The sequence below is a fragment of the Seriola aureovittata genome, chromosome 7 (genome assembly GCF_021018895.1).
Source record: "Seriola aureovittata isolate HTS-2021-v1 ecotype China chromosome 7, ASM2101889v1, whole genome shotgun sequence".
NCBI lineage: Eukaryota > Metazoa > Chordata > Actinopteri > Carangiformes > Carangidae > Seriola > Seriola aureovittata.
Genome location: NC_079370.1, coordinates 22,226,454 through 22,245,559, shown reverse-complemented (window position 1 = coordinate 22,245,559; position 19,106 = coordinate 22,226,454). Strand labels below are relative to the sequence as shown.

At 39.7% G+C, this 19,106-nt stretch overlaps 2 protein-coding genes across 15 annotated transcripts in view; both read left to right on the top strand.

Moving 5' to 3' along the window:
* The window catches only part of plecb (plectin b), a 124,572-nt gene extending 114,736 nt beyond the window's left edge, over positions 1-9,836 (top strand). For all 14 annotated transcript variants that reach the window (XM_056379776.1, XM_056379775.1, XM_056379787.1 and 11 more), the window contains 3 exons: positions 1,393-8,485; positions 8,702-8,818; positions 8,997-9,836. In XM_056379776.1, the coding sequence (XP_056235751.1) occupies positions 1,393-7,557 (6,165 nt within the window). In that variant the 3' untranslated portion in view covers positions 7,558-8,485; positions 8,702-8,818; positions 8,997-9,836. The remainder of the gene's footprint in view (positions 1-1,392; positions 8,486-8,701; positions 8,819-8,996) is intronic.
* Positions 9,837-10,327: 491 nt separating this feature from the next.
* macf1b (microtubule actin crosslinking factor 1b) overlaps positions 10,328-19,106 on the top strand; it is a 32,162-nt gene continuing 23,383 nt past the window's right edge. The window contains exons 1-3 of the mRNA XM_056379790.1: positions 10,328-10,491; positions 10,650-10,708; positions 11,761-11,872. Coding sequence (XP_056235765.1) covers positions 10,363-10,491; positions 10,650-10,708; positions 11,761-11,872 — 300 coding nt within the window. The 5' untranslated portion in view covers positions 10,328-10,362. The remainder of the gene's footprint in view (positions 10,492-10,649; positions 10,709-11,760; positions 11,873-19,106) is intronic.

Here is a 19,106-nt window from a genome sequence, read left to right as displayed (position 1 = left end):
ATCCTGAATGTCCCCTCATATCATGGAATGCTTCCTCATTTTAAGACATGCTTCATATTTCTTTCAGTTTCAAAACAAAGTTGAAGCTTAGCTCCAAAATAAATTAACAATACATTATTAAATGCTTAGAATTATCGTATTCCACTAGTAATTTAGTAAAAACACAAACAGTAAGAGAAAGACATTTTCTAACTATAATCAAGTATCCATTTGTCACAATGCCCAATATGAATACTGTTCCTGGCAAGCACTATTCTGCCATCAACATCAACATGCTAAAATATTTGCCGGAGTCACCTTTCGTACTCAGCCTGTCCACTCTCACTTCAGTGGAAAAAACAGTGGAGTAATCCTATAAAGTCTCAGTAAACTATGGGCATTATCCATTTTGCACTAAGTATTATAAGATGTTTATCTAAATTATTGTCCTTGCCTTTTGAAATAAAAAATATCTTAGGTGTATCTGTTGTAACACATTAGAGTGCATCTAACACATGAAACATGATTACTCGCTTCCATTGGTGAGTACCAAATCATTATGAAACAAATTTGCTTCACTGAACAAGAGAAAACACAAAATACCCTATTCAAACAAGTGAGAGCCAGTAAAATAGCATTATGGCAAACAGCATTCAGCATAGAGGACAACAGAGTACAATTGGTAAATGTGCAAAAAAGTGTTCATATGGTTTTTTTAAAGGAATGAATTGTTTTGGGCTCACTTTACTTTGTTTTGTAGATTATATGAGGTTGCACAGTATGTTCCAGGTGGTGGTACTATATTACTGAGAACATGGTCATTTTAATTTTATTTTTGTAATCAATATTTCTTTTCGTGTGAAGAGGTTTAAATGTGTGCATGATTACATATATGTGACACGCACAAGTCAAAGTTGATCAGTTCCAGGAAGGTTACTGTAGGCAGGCTATATGAACATCAAAATTTATGTCAAAAAATGTATTAAGTTCATCCAATTATCTGTATCATAATAACTTTTATCATAGTCAATTGTATTTTTCTGTATAATTTTGTTCACTAGTTAGTTGTGGAATGTAATTCGCATGGTTGTTCTGGACTTGGTAACGTAGGTGGAAATACTAAAACATTACAAAACATTTTATCTTGAATCTTGTAAACAAGGATGCTAGAAAAAGAGTAAATTTATTTTAAAATGATAATAATAATAATAATAATAATACATTTTTAAAAAACTATTCAACTTCACATCGTGAATAATCTATCTCCATTTGCATAAGCAGAGTGCATTGTACAAATAGTATTCATTACAAATTAAATAAACAATATAAAAAAATAAAAACGTGAAGAAGTTAATATGTACCTCCGTGAAAAACCTATTGTGACTTATTTTTTCTGTTTTATTTTTTTATCAGATCGCTGATGCACAGCAGAAGCAAATAGAACATGAGAAGACAGTGCTCCAGCAGACATTCCTGACAGAAAAGGAAATGCTGTTGAAAAAAGAAAAGCTAATTGAAGATGAGAAAAAGAGGCTAGAGAGCCAGTTTGAAGAAGAGGTCAAAAAGGCCAAGGCTCTCAAAGATGAACAGGAACGCCAGAGACAGCAGATGGAGGAAGAAAAGAAGAAACTCCAGGCCACCATGGATGCAGCCCTGAATAAGCAGAAAGAGGCTGAAGAAGAGATGCTTAACAAACAAAAAGAAATGCAGGAACTGGAAAAGAAGAGACTAGAGCAGGAAAGAATTCTTGCAGAAGAGAACCAGAAATTGCGCGAGAAGCTGCAGCTGCTTGAGGAAGCACAGAAAGAGACTGTTTCAGAGAAAGAAATCCACCATGTAACAATGGTAGAGATAAATAAAGTTTACAATGGGCAAAATACCGGTGATGGGGTAGACAGTGCAGAGAAGAAACCAGATCCATTGTCTTTTGACGGCATCCGTGACAAGGTACCTGCAAGCAGACTTCATGACATCGGCCTTTTATCCAAGAAGAACTTTGATAAGCTGAAAAAAGGCAAAACCACTGTGCAAGAGCTTGGTGAAACCGATAATCTAAAAAGAATTCTTAAAGGAAACAACTGCATTGCTGGTGTTTTGACACCATCTAATGAAAAAATGTCAATCTATCAAGCATCAAAAGAGAAGAAACTTACTCCAGGCACTGCCATGATCCTTCTTGAAGCCCAGGCAGCCACAGGTTACATTTTAGACCCTATTAAGAACCAGAAACTTTCTGTTAATGAGGCTGTCAAGGAAGGTTTGATTGGCCCTGAACTGCACAACAAAATGCTCTCAGCTGAGAGGGCTGTTGTCGGCTACAAAGATCCATACACTGGCAAGAAAATCTCTGTCTTTGAAGCCATGAAGAAGGGTCTCATGGAGCATGATCATGCCATAAGAGTTCTTGAGGCTCAGCTTGCAACTGGTGGTATCATAGACCCTATCAATAGTCACCGTGTGCCCAATGAAATAGCCTACAAGCAGGGACAATATGATGCAGAAATGAATAAGATTATGGAGAACCCTACAGATGACACAAAGGGATACTTTGACCCAAGCACTCAGGAACCTTTGACATACTCTGAGCTAATGGCAAGATGCACCTCTGACCCTGACACAGGTCTGCTATTCCTGCCAATCACAGATAAAGCTGCTCAGTGCTCGAGTATATACACAGAAGAGGAGACCAAGGATGTGTTCAGCAAAACAACTGTGTCTGTGCCATTTGGAAGATTCAAGGGAAAGACTGTTACCATTTGGGAAATAATTAATTCTGAATACTTCACTGAGGACCAGAAGAAGGACCTTCTCCGTCAATACAGGACAGGCAAAATCACAATCGAAAAAATCATTAAGATTGTGATTACTGTGGCAGAGGAGAAAGAGAAGAAGAACGAAATTACCTTTGATGGTCTGAGAGCACCGGTCCCTGCCACTGAGCTCCTGGAATCCAAAATCATTGATAAAGACCTGTACAACAAATTACACAAGGGCAATAAGACAGTCAAAGAGGTGTCTGAAATGGAGCCTGTCCATCAAGCACTGAAAGGTACAAACTGCATTGCAGGTGTAGTTATTGACTCAACCAAGGAGACAATGTCCTTCTATCAAGCTATGAAGAAGGACATGATGAGGCCAGGGCCTGCCTTGATTATGCTTGAAGCCCAAGCAGGAACAGGCTACGTGGTTGACCCTGTTCATAATCAGAAGTACACTGTTGATGAAGCTGTCAAAGCAGGGGTTGTTGGCCCTGAGCTGCATGAGAAGCTCCTGTCTGCAGAGAGATCTGTTACAGGTTACCGAGATCCTTACACTGGAAAGACTGTCTCCCTGTTTCAGGCAATGAAAAAAGATCTTATACCTAAAGAACAAGGAATCCGACTGCTTGATGCCCAAATGACCACCGGTGGCATCATTGATCCAGTGAATAGCCATCGCATTCCACATGATGTGGCCTGCAAGAGAAATTACTTTGATGACGAAATGAAACAGGTTCTAAGCAATCCCACTGAAGAAACCAAATGCTTCTTTGACCCCAACAAAAAAGAAAATGTCACATACTCTCAGCTCTTCAAGAGATGTGTAACTGACAAGAAAACTGGTCTCCAGCTTCTCCCTCTTTCTGATGAAGCAATCAATGCAAAGGAGGAGCCAGCATACACTGAAGCCCAGACAAAAGAGGCTATGACTCAGGCAACTGTGGAGCTTGACTCAGGACCATTTAAGGGCAGGAAGATGACCATCTGGGAAATCATCAACTCTGAATATCTCACTGAGGAACAAAGGCTTGATCTGCTCAGACAGTTTAGGTCTGGAAAGGTTACAATTGAAAGGATCATCAAGATTGTTATCACAATTGTAGATGAGAAAGAGGCCAAGAAACAAGAACAGTCCAGCTTCAAGGGACTCAGAGCCCCTGTCCCAGCAGGCTCTCTGTATGATTCCAAAATCATTGACAAACCAACCTTTGAGCTCCTCCAACAAGGCAAAACAACACCCAAACAAGTCAGTGAGAATCCCAATGTCAATAAATACCTCCAGGGATCTGATAGCATTGCTGGCATCTACCTGGAGCCAACAAAAGAGAAAGTAAGCATTTATCAGGCTATGAGGAAAAAGCTCCTCAGACACGACACAGGCCTTTCACTTCTTGAGGCCCAGGCTGCCACTGGGTTCATTGTAGATCCAGTGAGGAACCAGTGTCTATCAGTAGATGAGGCAGTGAAGTCAGGCATTGTTGGTCCAGAGCTACATGAAAAACTCCTCTCTGCAGAAAAGGCTGTCACTGGCTATAAAGATCCATTCACAGGCAACAAAATCTCCCTCTTTGAAGCAATGCAAAAAGATCTCATCCTGAAAGAGCATGCCATGCCATTGTTAGAGGCACAGATGGTTAGTGGAGGAATCATTGACCCTGTGAATAGCCATCGTGTCCCAACTGACGTTGCATATCAGAAGAATATTTTCAGCAAAGAAATTGCTAAGACCCTCTCTGAACCATCTGATGATAACAAGGCTTTCTCAGACCCAGAAAGTGATGAGAATGTAACCTACAGACAGCTTAAAGACAAGTGCCAAAGAGATCCAGAGACAGGCCTGTACATCCTCTCACTCACCAAACCTCAGTCTCCAACTGTGGTGGAGAAGACATACCTCTACACAGAGGAACAAACACAGAGTGACCTGACCAGCACCCAGATTGACATTCCAATTGAGGGTCTTGCTGATAAATCAATGAACCTCTGGGATGTCATGAATTCAAATTTGCTTCCAGAAGCAGAAAGGCAGAAGCTCTTGGATGAATATCGCTCTGGTAATATCACTAAAGAGAGGATGATCATCATTATTATTGAAATCATGGAGCAGAGAGAGATCATTAGAAATGAAAACCCACTGTCATATATGACCATAAGGAGAAGGATAACCATTGAGGAACTCTACAATGCCCGCATCATTGACTTGGAGACATACAACCTCCTTAAACAGGGCAAGAGGAATATCCATGACATAATGGAGATGACCAGTGTGAAACAGTATCTCTATGGCACAGGCTGTGTTGCTGGGGTCACAACTGACTCAAGCTCCAAGATAAGCATCTACCAAGCAATGAAGAGAGGCTTTATTAAACCAGAAATGGCCCTCAGTCTCCTAGAAGCACAGGCTGCCACAGGATTCATTGTTGATCCAGTAAAGAATGAGACACTCACTGTTGATGAAGCTGTTCGTAAGGGTGTTGTCGGCCCTGAGATCCACGATAAACTTCTGTCAGCTGAAAGAGCAGTCACAGGATACAAAGATCCATACAGTGGGAAAATCATCTCCCTTTTCCAGGCCATGAAAAAGGATCTTGTTCCAGAAGATTATGCTCTGAAAATGCTAGAGGCACAAACCGCCACTGGTGGTATTATTGATCCTGAATTCCAGTTCCACCTGCCAGCAGACATTGCCATACAAAGAGGTTACATCAACAGGGAAACCAACGAGAGACTGGCTGGTGATGTTAAAGGGTTCATTGACCCTGTCACTGATGAGAAAATATCATATGCAGAGCTGCTAAAGAGATGCAAGTTGGATGGTGGATTGCGCCTCCTCTCCCTGGGAGACAAGAGACTGACATTCAAGGGTCTGAGGAAACAAATCACAATAGAGCAGCTGATCAGGTCACAAATTATTGACCAGCAGACTGTCTCTCAACTGAATGAAGGTCTCGTTACAATGGAGGAGGTAAGCCATAGGCTATCAAGGTACCTCGAGGGCACAAGCTGTATTGCTGGTGTCTTTTTAGAGTCCACAAAGGAACGTCTATCAATTTACCAAGCCATGAAGAAGACCATGATTAGGCCAGGCACTGCCTTTGAGCTCCTTGAGGCACAGGCAGCCACAGGCTTTGTCATTGATCCAATCAAAAACCTCAAACTGACTGTCAATGAATCAGTAAAAATGGGAATTGTAGGTCCAGAATTCAAAGACAAGCTTCTCTCTGCTGAGCGTGCAGTAACAGGATACAGAGATCCTTATTCAGGCAAAACAATCTCCCTGTTTCAGGCCATGAAAAAGGGGCTCATCCTGAAAGATCATGGTATCCGTCTCCTGGAAGCTCAGATTGCCACTGGTGGTATCATTGACCCAGAGGAAAGTCACCGTGTGCCAGTTGAAGTGGCCTACAAACGTGGCTTTTTTGATGAGGAAATGAATGAGATCCTGACAGATCCATCTGATGACACCAAAGGTTTCTTTGATCCCAACACTGAGGAAAACCTAACCTACCTCCAGCTCATGGAGAGGTGCATCACTGATCCTGACACTGGCCTGGTGCTCCTGCTGCTGAAACAAAAGAACCGGGAAAGGAAGACCTCCTCCAAATCCTCAGTTCGTAAACGCAGAGTTGTCATTGTAGACCCAGAGACAGGCAAAGAAATGACTGTGTACGAGGCCTACAGGAAGGGATTGATTGACCATCAAACATACTTGGAGCTTTCTGAGCAAGAGTGCGAATGGGAGGAGATCACAATGACTTCCTCTGATGGTACTGTCAAATCCATTATCATTGACAGGAGGTCAGGGAGACAGTATGATGTTGACGATGCTCTTTCACGTGGCCTCATTGACCAGAATTCTCTTGATACATACCGAGCTGGAAACCTGTCCATCACAGAATTTGCTGACATGCTTTCTGGAAACATGGGAGGCTTCCGTTCACGATCATCCTCCTTTGGTTCCACCACTGGTTCCACCTATTCCTCTCCTATGAGCCCCATACCCTCCATTAAACCACCTGCAGTCATATGGAATGACCCAACAGAGGAGACTGGTCCCATAGCTGGAATATTGGACATAGACACACTGGAGAAAGTGTCTGTCACTGAGGCAATGCACAGAAACCTGGTAGACAATATCACAGGCCAAAGACTGTTGGAGGCCCAGGCATGCACAGGAGGAATAATTGACCCAACAACTGGAGAGAGATTGTCAGTCACTGATGCTACAGAAAAAGGCCTTGTGGATAAAGTCATGGTCGATCGCCTCAACCTGGCTCAAAAGGCATTCAATGGATTTGAAGACCCCAGAACTAAAGTAAAGATGTCTGCCTCCCAGGCTCTCAAGAAGGGCTGGTTATATTATGAGGCTGGCCAGCGTTTCCTTGAGGTCCAATATCTAACTGGAGGTCTTATTGAGCCTGATGCTGAGGGTAGAGTGTCCCTCGATGACTCCATCAGGAAGGGCACGATTGATGCCCGCACTGCCCAGAAACTGAGAGATGTCAGCGCCTATTCTAAATACCTAACATGTCCAAAAACCAAACTGAAAATCTCCTTCAAAGATGCCATGGACAGAAGTATGGTCGAGGAAGGGTCTAGCTTAAGGCTTTTGGAAGCCTCCTCACAATCCAGCAAAGGCCTCTACAGTCCCTACAATGTCAGTGGCTCTGGATCTGCTTATGGTTCCCGGACTGGCTCACGGACCGGATCCCGATCAGGCTCCAGAAGAGGCAGCATCGATGCCGGCTCTGGTTTCAGCATGAACTTCTCATCCTCCTCCTTCACATCCTCTTCAACTGGCTACAGCCGCAGATTCTGATTAGCTAGTTTTCTTTCTAACAACTTATGACTAAGAACCAACAATACTAATGCACTTTAAAGTTGCATTTCTCACAGGAAAAAATAGTTACAATAACAAAGAAAATATAATTTATTTATTCTGCCCTGCATGTGGCCACTATTGGCTATTGATTTTTTCATATATAACAGATGTCTAAACATGTGCCTCATATATGGAGACATAACCAAGCATTGCTAGAGATATAAAATATTAATTTCCTTTAGTACTGATTACTAAGTCAGTTATATTTTTCAAAGCAAAGCATGAAACTTCAGCTATAATTTTTTATGTGACTTTATAGTTTTCATTTTACACGTTAAAAAGTTGTATACTTGTGCTTTCTGAAACTAATATATAATGTATGTATGTCAAACAGAAATATTTTTCCAGTATTCCTTGTTTCCTTTGAAATTCAAAAATATTTGTCTATTTTTTATCTTTTTCGACAGTACTACAAAATGAGATACTGTATGTCAACATAGTTCTAATGTTTTTAATCTAAAATACATAGATGCCTTCAAATTTCTGAATGTTTGTATAGAGTATGGACAGATTTTGTGTTTTTATGTTAAATGTTGCCTGGGTATCTAAATAATGTACCCGGTAAGAATACACCTGTGAGACACTAAAAATGAGACAATACAAGAATACAACACTGAAAGGAAGTGCCAGAAGTAAAATTATGCAAACTGTTCTAAAAACAGTTCCACATCTGCCATTACTTTGTACTCATTTATATTCAGTGGACTTTTGCATTCTTTTAGTTCATTACATCATTGTTTTACACACTACAAGTTTTGGATTCTTCACATTCACCATCAATCAAGTGCTCCAGATAAATCCCAAGATGATGTCAGACTTGATCCTGCTCTTCCATACAGACCTGCCTCCTGTTATTTTGGTTCTTGTAAGTTGAATGAGGTTTTTTTTATTTCCTTATGTTTTGTTGTTAAATTTATTTATTTGATTTTGATCACCTCGTAGAACCTAGATCATGCATTTTCTTTATGTCATTTTCCTCTATCCCACACACTACCATGGTGATACTATTGGTGAACTATTGCGGTGCAAAAATCCCAATTTGGTGCTAATTGACTGTTACTTATCCTCTTGTCTTTGACAGCTGCCTCGGTCCCTTAGAATCCAACACCTGAGTACAGATGCTCAGTTGGCCGGAGCGTATGATCCTCTCAACTTGGATGGATTTGTGAGCCCATATCAACCTCATGCAGTAATACAGGTACAGTGTATAACTGTTTTAGAGAACTTCATGTCACTTTCATTTCATTTGCAAAAGATGAAACAAGGTTTCATCCAGATTTGTTTTATGATTTAAAATTTAATTTCTTTCTTTTTTTCTCACTGCATTGTTAGGTTCATTTTGATTTTAATTCATAGCTTTTTTCTTTTGTTTCTAGATCTCCCATTGAATATATCCATTATTTCCATTGCACATCACATTTGAAGAAAGCTGAGGCTGAGTCAACCTGACACCATCTTGGGATACTATTCTAGGAGCACTCTTTATTCATGACTTTTTTTCATATATTTATTACTTGAATGCTAACAGTTATATTTATGTTGTCATATCTGATTTTTAAGAGAACACTCCCAAAGCATAGACACATCTGTGTGCACATTTTTTCATTTAAATTGTGATTAACTGTAGTGACACAACAGCACATCTTCATTTCACTAGTCTTAAGTCCACTGTCCACTATTTCATTTATATTATCTCTGACTGTAAATTCAGTTCAACCAAAGCACTAATCAGAGAAATTTGGAGAATTGACATATTTGATACAGCAACACATTGCATGAATGTATGTATTATATCAAATTAACTTGTTTCAGTTGACATTTTGCCACAGATTTCTTCTGCAAACTGAAAAACAGCTTGAAGCTTTATTTTGCTTATAGTTATTTTTCCACAGCAAGTATTTCTTTTATGCATCTCTAAAGAGTTTTACTTCTGTAAATCCTTTTACTTTGTTTTCATCATGTTTTTTTGATATGTTATGAATTTGCCTTGCATGTTTTACTAACTTTACAAAGGATATTTGGGAAAAATGTTGATGTAAAATAAAGACAACTGCAGATGTAACTGTGCTGATTTAATACTAGCAATATATAAAATCACAAACTAACCGGTTGGTTTTGCTTATGGGGCAGATTTTGCTTTGAATGATATAGTGAGTGGATACGGCTGTATGTTCTGAACATAACACTATGTTGTAAATAAATATGCAATGAAGAGACCCTCTTGTCATCTATATATTGATACCTATGCATCTGAAGATATTTCTAGTAGTTGAATATGTTTTTTCAGTGCTGCTGTTACATTGGGTCCCCCATGAAAATTAATAACTTAAGGTCTTTCACATAGTGTATAGAAAGGGTAATGTAAATATTGTAAGCATGTCACAATGGACAGAAATATTATTTTCCAATGTTTACCTTCTTCAACACTGATAGCAAGTTCTATTTTATGAAAGTGGTTATAAAAGGAGAAACAATTGCATTAATATTCAATGCAAGGTCTCTGTTGATCTAATAGTGTTAACTGAACCTTGTAGCTTGCCCGTGATATGAATCTTCCCTCGGGAATAGACAGTAGTTGACCACATGAGGGCAGCATTAGACTGACCTACACTCACCTTCACTTGTTTCCGGTGAAACAACTACTTGGTAAAACACCTGCTCAAAAAAACATCCAGTGCCTTCATACTAGGTACATACTGTACATATTTTTGATCTATGTGCCAACATTAGCCGCTGGTTTTGATGGAGGAGCCTGCCAACAGACGCAGTGAGACATTCACCTCCCAGAATTCTTCAGTCAGCTCCCTTGACTACTCAGATCAGACCCTTTCCCTCCCAGCTCTCCCCACATCTGAAGCTTCAGGCATGGCGGTAAGAACACAGAACAGTGTAAAGACACTCACAACATCATATACTGTATATTCTACAGTAATGAACAGTGTCAGCTGGAAATCCTATAACAGTAACAGAGGAAAACAAAAACTGGTACAAGGATCATTTCGTATTTTTTTTCTAATGGTCTCTTGCAGGATAAAGAAAGTGCTTTGTTTGGATCACCAACCCCTACATCACAAGATCAGAGATATGGGTATGCTAATGTGTAATAATACCATTTCTTCTACTTGACATTGGTAACATGTGTCCTTGACAAAATGGCAAATTATTACACAAATTACCTCCTCAACCTTTTACAAATACTGACTGGTGTTTCCAATTCACAAGTAATAAGTAACGGTTCACCACTATAGGCACTTTCGAAAGAAACTACTTTTATAATCCAAAGAGTGAATCCTGCATGATTGAACATGGCCACCAACAGTCAGATTAACAAAAAAGCAAACTGTGATGACAGTTGGTCAATTGTATCAGCTTTGTAGAGCGGTGCAACTGCATTTGTCAATACAAAGACGGAGCCATGAATTGTGAAGTGAGCACAGAGTGTAAAACATCTAATTGAAACATACCGATACAAGAAAACTAAGGTTCCAGCCTAGCAGACAGAGAGCAGATGCCTCTCTAATGAGATATTTGACTGTTTTCAACTAAGGAGCCCTGGTTATATTGTCCTTTGATAAGAATAATACTCGAAGGCTCAGTTTTAGCTCATTCTGCTTAAGTACAGGTTGTGAATGTGTGGCTGCTGTCCGTTTTCTGAATATTCTACTTCCTGCTATAGGGATCCAAATTTAATCTTACTGCAATAAAAAATAACGCTTAAGTCCAACCCCAAACTCATCCCACAAAATATATATAATGGTGGACCTTTTATTCTCACTGGCAAGAGCATTGTTCCTGAAAAGACACAACAAACCAAAGGCTTAATAGAGTGCAGGAGTTCACTCACAAACTGTTAACAGCACCCACATGTACAGAAAAAGCATAAAGCATAATTTCATATATATAACTATTTGTATATATATATATATATTACAGGAGAAGCACACCACCAATTCATCTCTCTATTTAAACACATAATAAGGCATTTGATTGCTGACATACAGTATACTTGGCAAGATTTAGTTGTATGATCCTTTTAATTAAATGTGTTTAATTTCTTTGACTATATGTTTAAGATTATAATTCAACTGTAAAATAAGATCACTATAGCTTTTGACTTTGTATCGTTCCTCTCTGTTTCAGGACGGATGTGGAGGACTTGAGCCAATGGCAGAGTGAGTTCAGGAGTCAAATCAGAGCACTGAGACAGTGGCTGAAGAGCATGGAGATGAGGCTGCCTCCTCTAGACCCCAGGGTCAGTTGAGTCTACGTCTGTCTGCCTGCCTGCTGTGATTGCTCTACCTCTCTCTACCTCTGTCTCTTTCCCTGTTTCACCACATCCCATGTTCTCTCATACAAAAGGAGTCATAGACTCTTTGTGCATCCTGCCGAGCTAGTCTACATGAAAAGAAATCCATCTGTCATGTCTCTGCTCTCAACTACAGTAGTTCTGAAGGCTACAAAGATACTTGCAGGGCCTTATGTTCTCATCGCCCTGGGAAAAAACAATAATACTGCTTTATCATCAAATTACAAGAAAGAGTCTACAGCCATGCTAGCAGTTCTGTGAGGCTGGACTTGTAGTCACAGTTGTGCTTTGAGCTAAATGCTAACCTCAGTACGCCAACATGCTTGCAGTGCAATGCAAACGTACTGATGTTTAGCAGGTATAATGTTACTATGGTCACCATCTTATTTTAGAGACAAAGTACAACTATGGCTGATGGAATTGTCATTAACTTTGTACGTGCTTGGTCATAAACTAAAGTATTGGAAATCAATGTTCCCCTATAAGTGTGCTTGTTTGGGTAGAAAAATGAACAGGACACAAATAAAGTCAGATGTGTTCAACTTAAATCATAGGCTATAAATCCAGTGTTGCTGCAGGGCAAGCATGCCTACAAGAGATGCTTTAGTATCCATAACTGTGGATAACACGCTGTCTTATTTTAGACATCCCTACTACTATTCCTACCCCCAATGCAGATTAAGCTCATTTCAACAGTGGTAAACTGTCTTAAAGGAATATCTGAGAATACATTTTAAACAAAAAAACAAGAAAGAGGAGGAATATTAGTCCAACGACTAACAAAATTTGTCTGAAGTGTTCAGTATGTGAACTCATAAGTTAATTGAGCATTACGAGAAAAAGGAAAGGGATTGTGGAGGTTTTTTCAAAGTCTGACATACTCAGACGAATACCAAGGTGGTCCTCCTCCTCTCCTGCAGGGAGATCTCTTTAGGCCACAGGGAGACAGAGGGGCTGGGGAATCAGCCTCTATTGTGCCTGGCCTGGACAGCCAGGCTAGAGAAGTGCTTGGCACTGGAGGCCCTCTGTACACATGAGCGAACACACTGAAAAGACATTAGACTCAGATGGTAGGAAGAGGCAAAGGGGGCAGGAAAAAAGAAAAGCAGGATCTTTACGGTAAGAGCACTCTGATCTGACTGTTGAGGCTTTTATTGAACACAACTGTAGATTTTGTCAGACCTTTTATACCAATATTTATACAGCGATTTGTCAGAGCCGAAGACAATAATTGTGTTAATGGTTGAGTTAAAAAAAAATAATCTGGCCAATTGTGGGCAGACAACTTGTTAAAGTAAGTCTAACTTGTTGGCAGCCATGGTGACAATTACAAGATAATGGTAGATGATAAAAAGTAAAATACCATCAAGTCAGAAAGTCAGCAAAATTTCAGTTACACAGCAATATCCATGGAAAGTTTGCTAAAAGTAGCCAACATTAGCCAACCTAAACGACTGATCGCACTACATCAAATAAGGCTGAATCAGATAAAAACCCAGGTATATCAAATTTAGTGAGGGTGTGTTTTGTTGCTTACAAATTCAACTAAATTTCATTTGTAAGAGCAGGACTGTAGGACTCTTCTTTCTTTTTTTCTTGAATGGCAAAATAGTGAAAATGTTAATGTATTGTGGTCATGGCGGGTAAGCAAGTGAGCTTAGTAAACTAACCTTAGCACTAACAATGCTAATGTCACATATATTCTCTCCATTTGTCTTTTGCAATCTAATTCGCCATAAATCCTGATGTTCCTAGGCTCCTCCCATCAGGATTTAAGCAATCATATTACATCTATCTCCATAGCTCTCAGTTTGAGTGTTGTTTGCGTGACAACAAGTCTAATTAGCTGGTTGAATATTGCTCATTAACAACATTATGTATTTTCTGGTGGCGTTTTGTGCTTTGACAGTGAAAAAATTAATTAATAAGCCTTTTAATATGAAACGTTCTCACTGAGGATAATCCATTGCACAGCACTAACTGAGAGCCACTCTAGCACGAAACATTAACATGATACAGCTCTGTAGTGAAGCAAGATGGTGAGGTAATAATTTATTTAAATATCCTTAGCGAAGGGTGACTGCACCTTCTCCAATGAGCTGTGAATCAATTACACAAAAGGATCAAGAGTGTTTGATGTTTTTATTGTTATAGTAAAAATCAGTTTGGGCAGATTTAGTTGTGGTCCATTAAAATGAATGTATTCCATTGTCAGGACTGAATGTTTGAGCCATTAATCGATTGAAAGCACAAGGAGACAAAATACGATATGTGTTTGAACCCATATGACCTTTGAAGAAACTGCTGATTATCAGCTCAAGAAGAGTTTTCACAAAAACATTTTTCAGCAGGAGATGTTCTTAGTTAAAAATTCTTTTTGGATGTTTTGTCTCTATTTGAAAGAAGTTGCTGTTTCCCTGGGGACTGACTTGTAAGATGCACAGGCATGTCTTATCACATCATGAAAACTTGAACGCTTTGGATAGCTTTAGTCTGACCCCCAGCAAGAGTGTGTGAAATAAGGGGGTGTCTTTTTATCTCTACCATGCCTTTATCATACTGCATCCGACCACAGACCTTTGTCATGGTAATGCTGTTAGTCTGCTGCACTGCTGGTTCCAGTCTGGGCCTGAGGGACTCGTTAGTTAGCAGCATGAATGAGGACATCCCAGAGAAGCCCCCCCCCCAATATACAGACCCTTCTACAATACACAGGAGAGAGACACAAACTTGCCCCTTAACACAAGACATGCACTGACACATCTTAGACTTCTGTTCCCATGAACACTGGGAGTCATATGAGCCTCAAACTGGTTGTCTAGCATGAGTATAATATGCATTTAAGATATGAATAACTTGTGAATTCTTACCTTATGGACGAGGGAAACCTAAATATTAATAGATTTTTAATTGAGCAAGAACTTAAAGAGCAAATCATCAGTTCACTAAATTCACATTTGGCAAAGTCCCTGCATAATTGAAAATTTTGAAATAAGCTTGTAATAACAAATAACAAAATATACAATACAGGATGAGGCATGAATGATACAAATACATTTTTCTATAACTTTTTTTACCAATTTGATATCACAGAATCGACAGTTAAAGGGATATTTACTTTGTTGGAATGATGAAGCAAAATGTGTATTGACAAATACGATCTCCATCCAGGTACATATCACAATCTTATTAGCCAAAACTACTTCAGAAAAATATGTGATATGTGAAAAAACATGTTTAATCCAAGTGCTAAACTATTAGATGGGAAAAAGGTGTCTAGAATCCATTTTATAAATACATTTTAAAATATAAGCATTGGAATAGAGGTGAACTGTAGCAAGTGCTCATACTTTTCCATGCCTAATCCATGGCTTTAACAACACATTTTATACCAACCTTGGACAATTATAACATGCAAACACACTGGATGCTGCATTTGAGAACGTGTAAAAAGTAATTTGTAAATGAGCACATAAGTTGAAATAAAAGGTAATGGATAAAAGAGTGTAATGTACAAGTGTTGGTAATGCAAATGCAGACTTGACAAAATAAGAGAGCAAGCCTAAATGTAGATGATTCCAGGATCACCATGTCTTGTATGAAAAAACTATTACTTTACTACACTTCAGACACAGCATTCATGATGCTTTTGTTAAATAACATTGTTATTAATTCATGTGGAATCAACACATTTGGGACTTGTTGGTTGGTATTGATGAAGGTTTACTTTCAGCTCATCTGATATTACCATGAACATCAGACAAAACAGGTTGGGAACCACTCGTCCATGATAATGTTTCAGTCAGTCTTTGTCATCATGAGAGAAAGTAATCGAGAACATGAAATCCTTACATGCATGAGTAACAGTGAAATTAGCATGTGTTTTGATAACAACCTTAGCTTCTTTTTACACTGTGTCAGAACATTATGTTGGTGACAAGTCAAAACGACATCTCTTCACTTTGACAGTCAGTGTAAGGTCAAAAGTTCTTCTTTTGACACCCTCCCCTCCCCACTCCCCTGCTGATGACATTCTTCTGGATAAAGGCTCTCTGTGTCTTAAATGTCTCTGGTTTCCCTGGGCCTGTGGCAGATGCTGCATCCCAAATAAGCCCTGTACACAGAACTTACAAACAGGCCTGACCAGGCCCAGGAAGAGGGGTGAGAGATCACAGCCTTTTATCCTCCCGGCTCTGTTTCTGACAGCCAGCAAACAGAACCCCTGCTCTATGATGCTGTCATAACCTTTAGGGGGGAAAGGAGGTGTGTTTTCTTTTCTGTGAATCACCTACATGACAAATGACTATAGAGCTATGTTTAGATGGTGATAAAGTAAACTTGTATATTTTAAGGATTAAATCTCCTGCTCCTCTTGCTTAGTGCGTCAAATTGATTTTCATTTTATAGTGCTTTAGGTAATCTCTCCCATAAGAGATTTTTTGATTCACACAGTTTATCAGGGTTAATGGAAATGTGGGGCCTCTTGCTTTATTGCACATGCCTTCCTGTACTCAATGGAAGATGTGGACTTATGGCTGTAAATCCTCTTTTCCTGGGGGCAGTTGAATCAAAAGCGTAGCTGATGATGTGGTTGAACTGCTCTATCCCCAAGTGGCTAAATCCTCCGTTCACACATGACTATGATTTCCAGTTTCCAGGCAGCCCAGCAGGGCCTGGGCAACCCAATAGGGAAGCCCATCAGCCTTTCATCCACTTTTCTTGGAAGCAACCTCTTTTGGTGATAAATGACAGTGTGCGCACTGAATGGTGCTTCTGGTCTGACCCTTAAAAGGGACCCCCTCTTTTTTTCATTTCTCATGAAGAGGGCTAATTACCATGTTCTGTAGAGGAGCCATTGAGGTCTTATTTAATTTAAAGGCTGCAGAGAGGTTGCGATGGCGGAGGAGGGGAAAAACAAGCCTGTAAAATTAATCTTTTTTCTCTCAGATCCTTTTGCTCATGGGATCTGTGATCGAATTTAGACTCCCATTGGGCAGTAATTTGGAATCGCATTAATTTGGAAACCCACTTTATTCCATCTCCCAGCCTGTGTCCACTCCATTATTACTTGTATTTTGGACATATAATGAAGGCTACTGAAGTAAAGATGAGCTGGCATCACCAGCTACAAATCTTACCACCGGCAGCAGTTTATTGCATCACTACATAGCTCAGCATGCCAGTTGCTCTTCAACTACATCAGCTGCTGTCTTTTTAAGAGCTGTGTGCAGACTGTATGTGCACCTACTGTGAAATGGAGAGGAGAGAGATTTGGCAAAGTCATTTAATTAGTACAGAGGAGGCTGGAGGATGCTGTAAGCTGGGATCAGGTGTCATGGTTCTACAACAATGTCTTCCTGGCAAGGTGGTGCTGCATCACTGCCAGCTTCTTTCAGATAAAGAACGGGGGGACGGGGAATGTGGGCCTTACTTGCTCATTAAACAGCTAAAGACATTAGCTCTTTGAGTGACCTTAAGAAAAAGCTATCTGTGAGTTTGTAAATCTTTTCCAGCTAAAGGTGTTAATAATGTATGATTCCCCCTGCATCTCTTGGGTCGTGAGATTACTACAGGATATCATTTGTGGTACAATCAAAGACTGGGGAATTCTTGCATCAGCACTAGAGTCAGGGGTTAAACAACTTGACCCTACAGGGGTCATTCAATTCAATCCCCTCATGCTGTCAGTGGTCACAGCAGCAGGCACTTTCAGTTTTCTTTTCTGTACACCTTTGTTTTTTATCCTTATTTGCATAAATGAAAGCTTGGGGGGGTGGGGGGGGGGGGGTGTGTGTGGGGGGGGGGGGTGGTATCTTCAAAGCCCATTTAATAGCCTTTTTTTTTTTTTTTACCACCACCAGAGTCCTTAGGGTTCATTCATAAGGAGAGCTTTTTAATGCTCTTGTATACAAGACAATACCATGATACACTGTTTTACAAGACTAGTTCCTCTCTAGGAAAGATTTTTATGCAAGTATTTAGTCATGTTATAGGTCAGAAACTGAGGCTGCAGCAAAATGTGTCCCATCCCAGGTAACTTACATCCCATAGATTTCAGCAGTGCTCTCACATTAATGATTAGGTGCTGTGATCCTTAGAAAAAGTGCCTCAGTTTTTTGTTGTCTAAACAAAATGTTTGTAAAGCTAGCAGCATGGCTTTAGGGATGGCGATGTCCATCTGTCAGATCCACTGCTTTGGTCCATACTGAAATATCTGTAACAACTTTTGGATGCCATTAAACTTTTGTGACGACCCCCGCCCTCTCCTGTCAACCTATTTTGGTCTGCCTGTGTTTCATTTACCTGGTGGGTGGGGCAGGGATCATTTGTGACAACTGGTAACACCTGGGTCCAGGGCACCCAATTTATAAAGCTCTGGCTGCTGGTAGTCCCTCTCTCTCACCTTCCCTGCAAGCAATTGGTTTCTCATAATGCTTTAGTTCTTTCCTTTTTTTTTTTTTTTTTTTTTAATTCTTTTTATTTTTTGTTTGACAGTGAGGAGGCAGACAGGGAACAAAGCAGAGAGAAGAGATATGATGTGAGGTGCAACAAAGGTTGTAGAGGTTGCAGTTATATGGCATCTGCTGTAACTATTGGGCCACCTCATCACTCCTGTTATTTCTTTTCTTTTTTCTTTTTACTTTTCATGCACTTACAACACTTGCAAACACTCCCCGCTCTGATGCATATCCTACACTGCTGATTCTAATGACATTAACTCTCAATGGATTATTGTGATTTTGTTAAGCTCATCTAACCTTAGTAGGTTATGCCTAGAATTGTTTAACACAAACCATTATATTTCTCGAAATCTCACATTTAAATTCTGCCTAAACATAACCAACTTCCTGCAGAAAGGGGTGTAAGATGTTCTTCCAGAGAGCATGGACAAACAACATATTCTGTCATTTGGATGACTTGTTATTGGATCTTGACAACTATTGGGTGGATTATCATTAATTTAAAAGCATCATAAAACATCATTCATCCTCTGACTTGACATGATTGGCTCAAAAAGTTAATTTTCCTAATACCTTGGTCTATGACCAGATACATCACTTGCAAACATAATGGAAATCCCATCAGGTTCTGCTGTACTGAATGTTTATGGCTAAATAACCAATGCCATGCCAACAGGTTAAACTAAGGTGGTTAGCCTGGTAAGTATTAGCTGCTATAG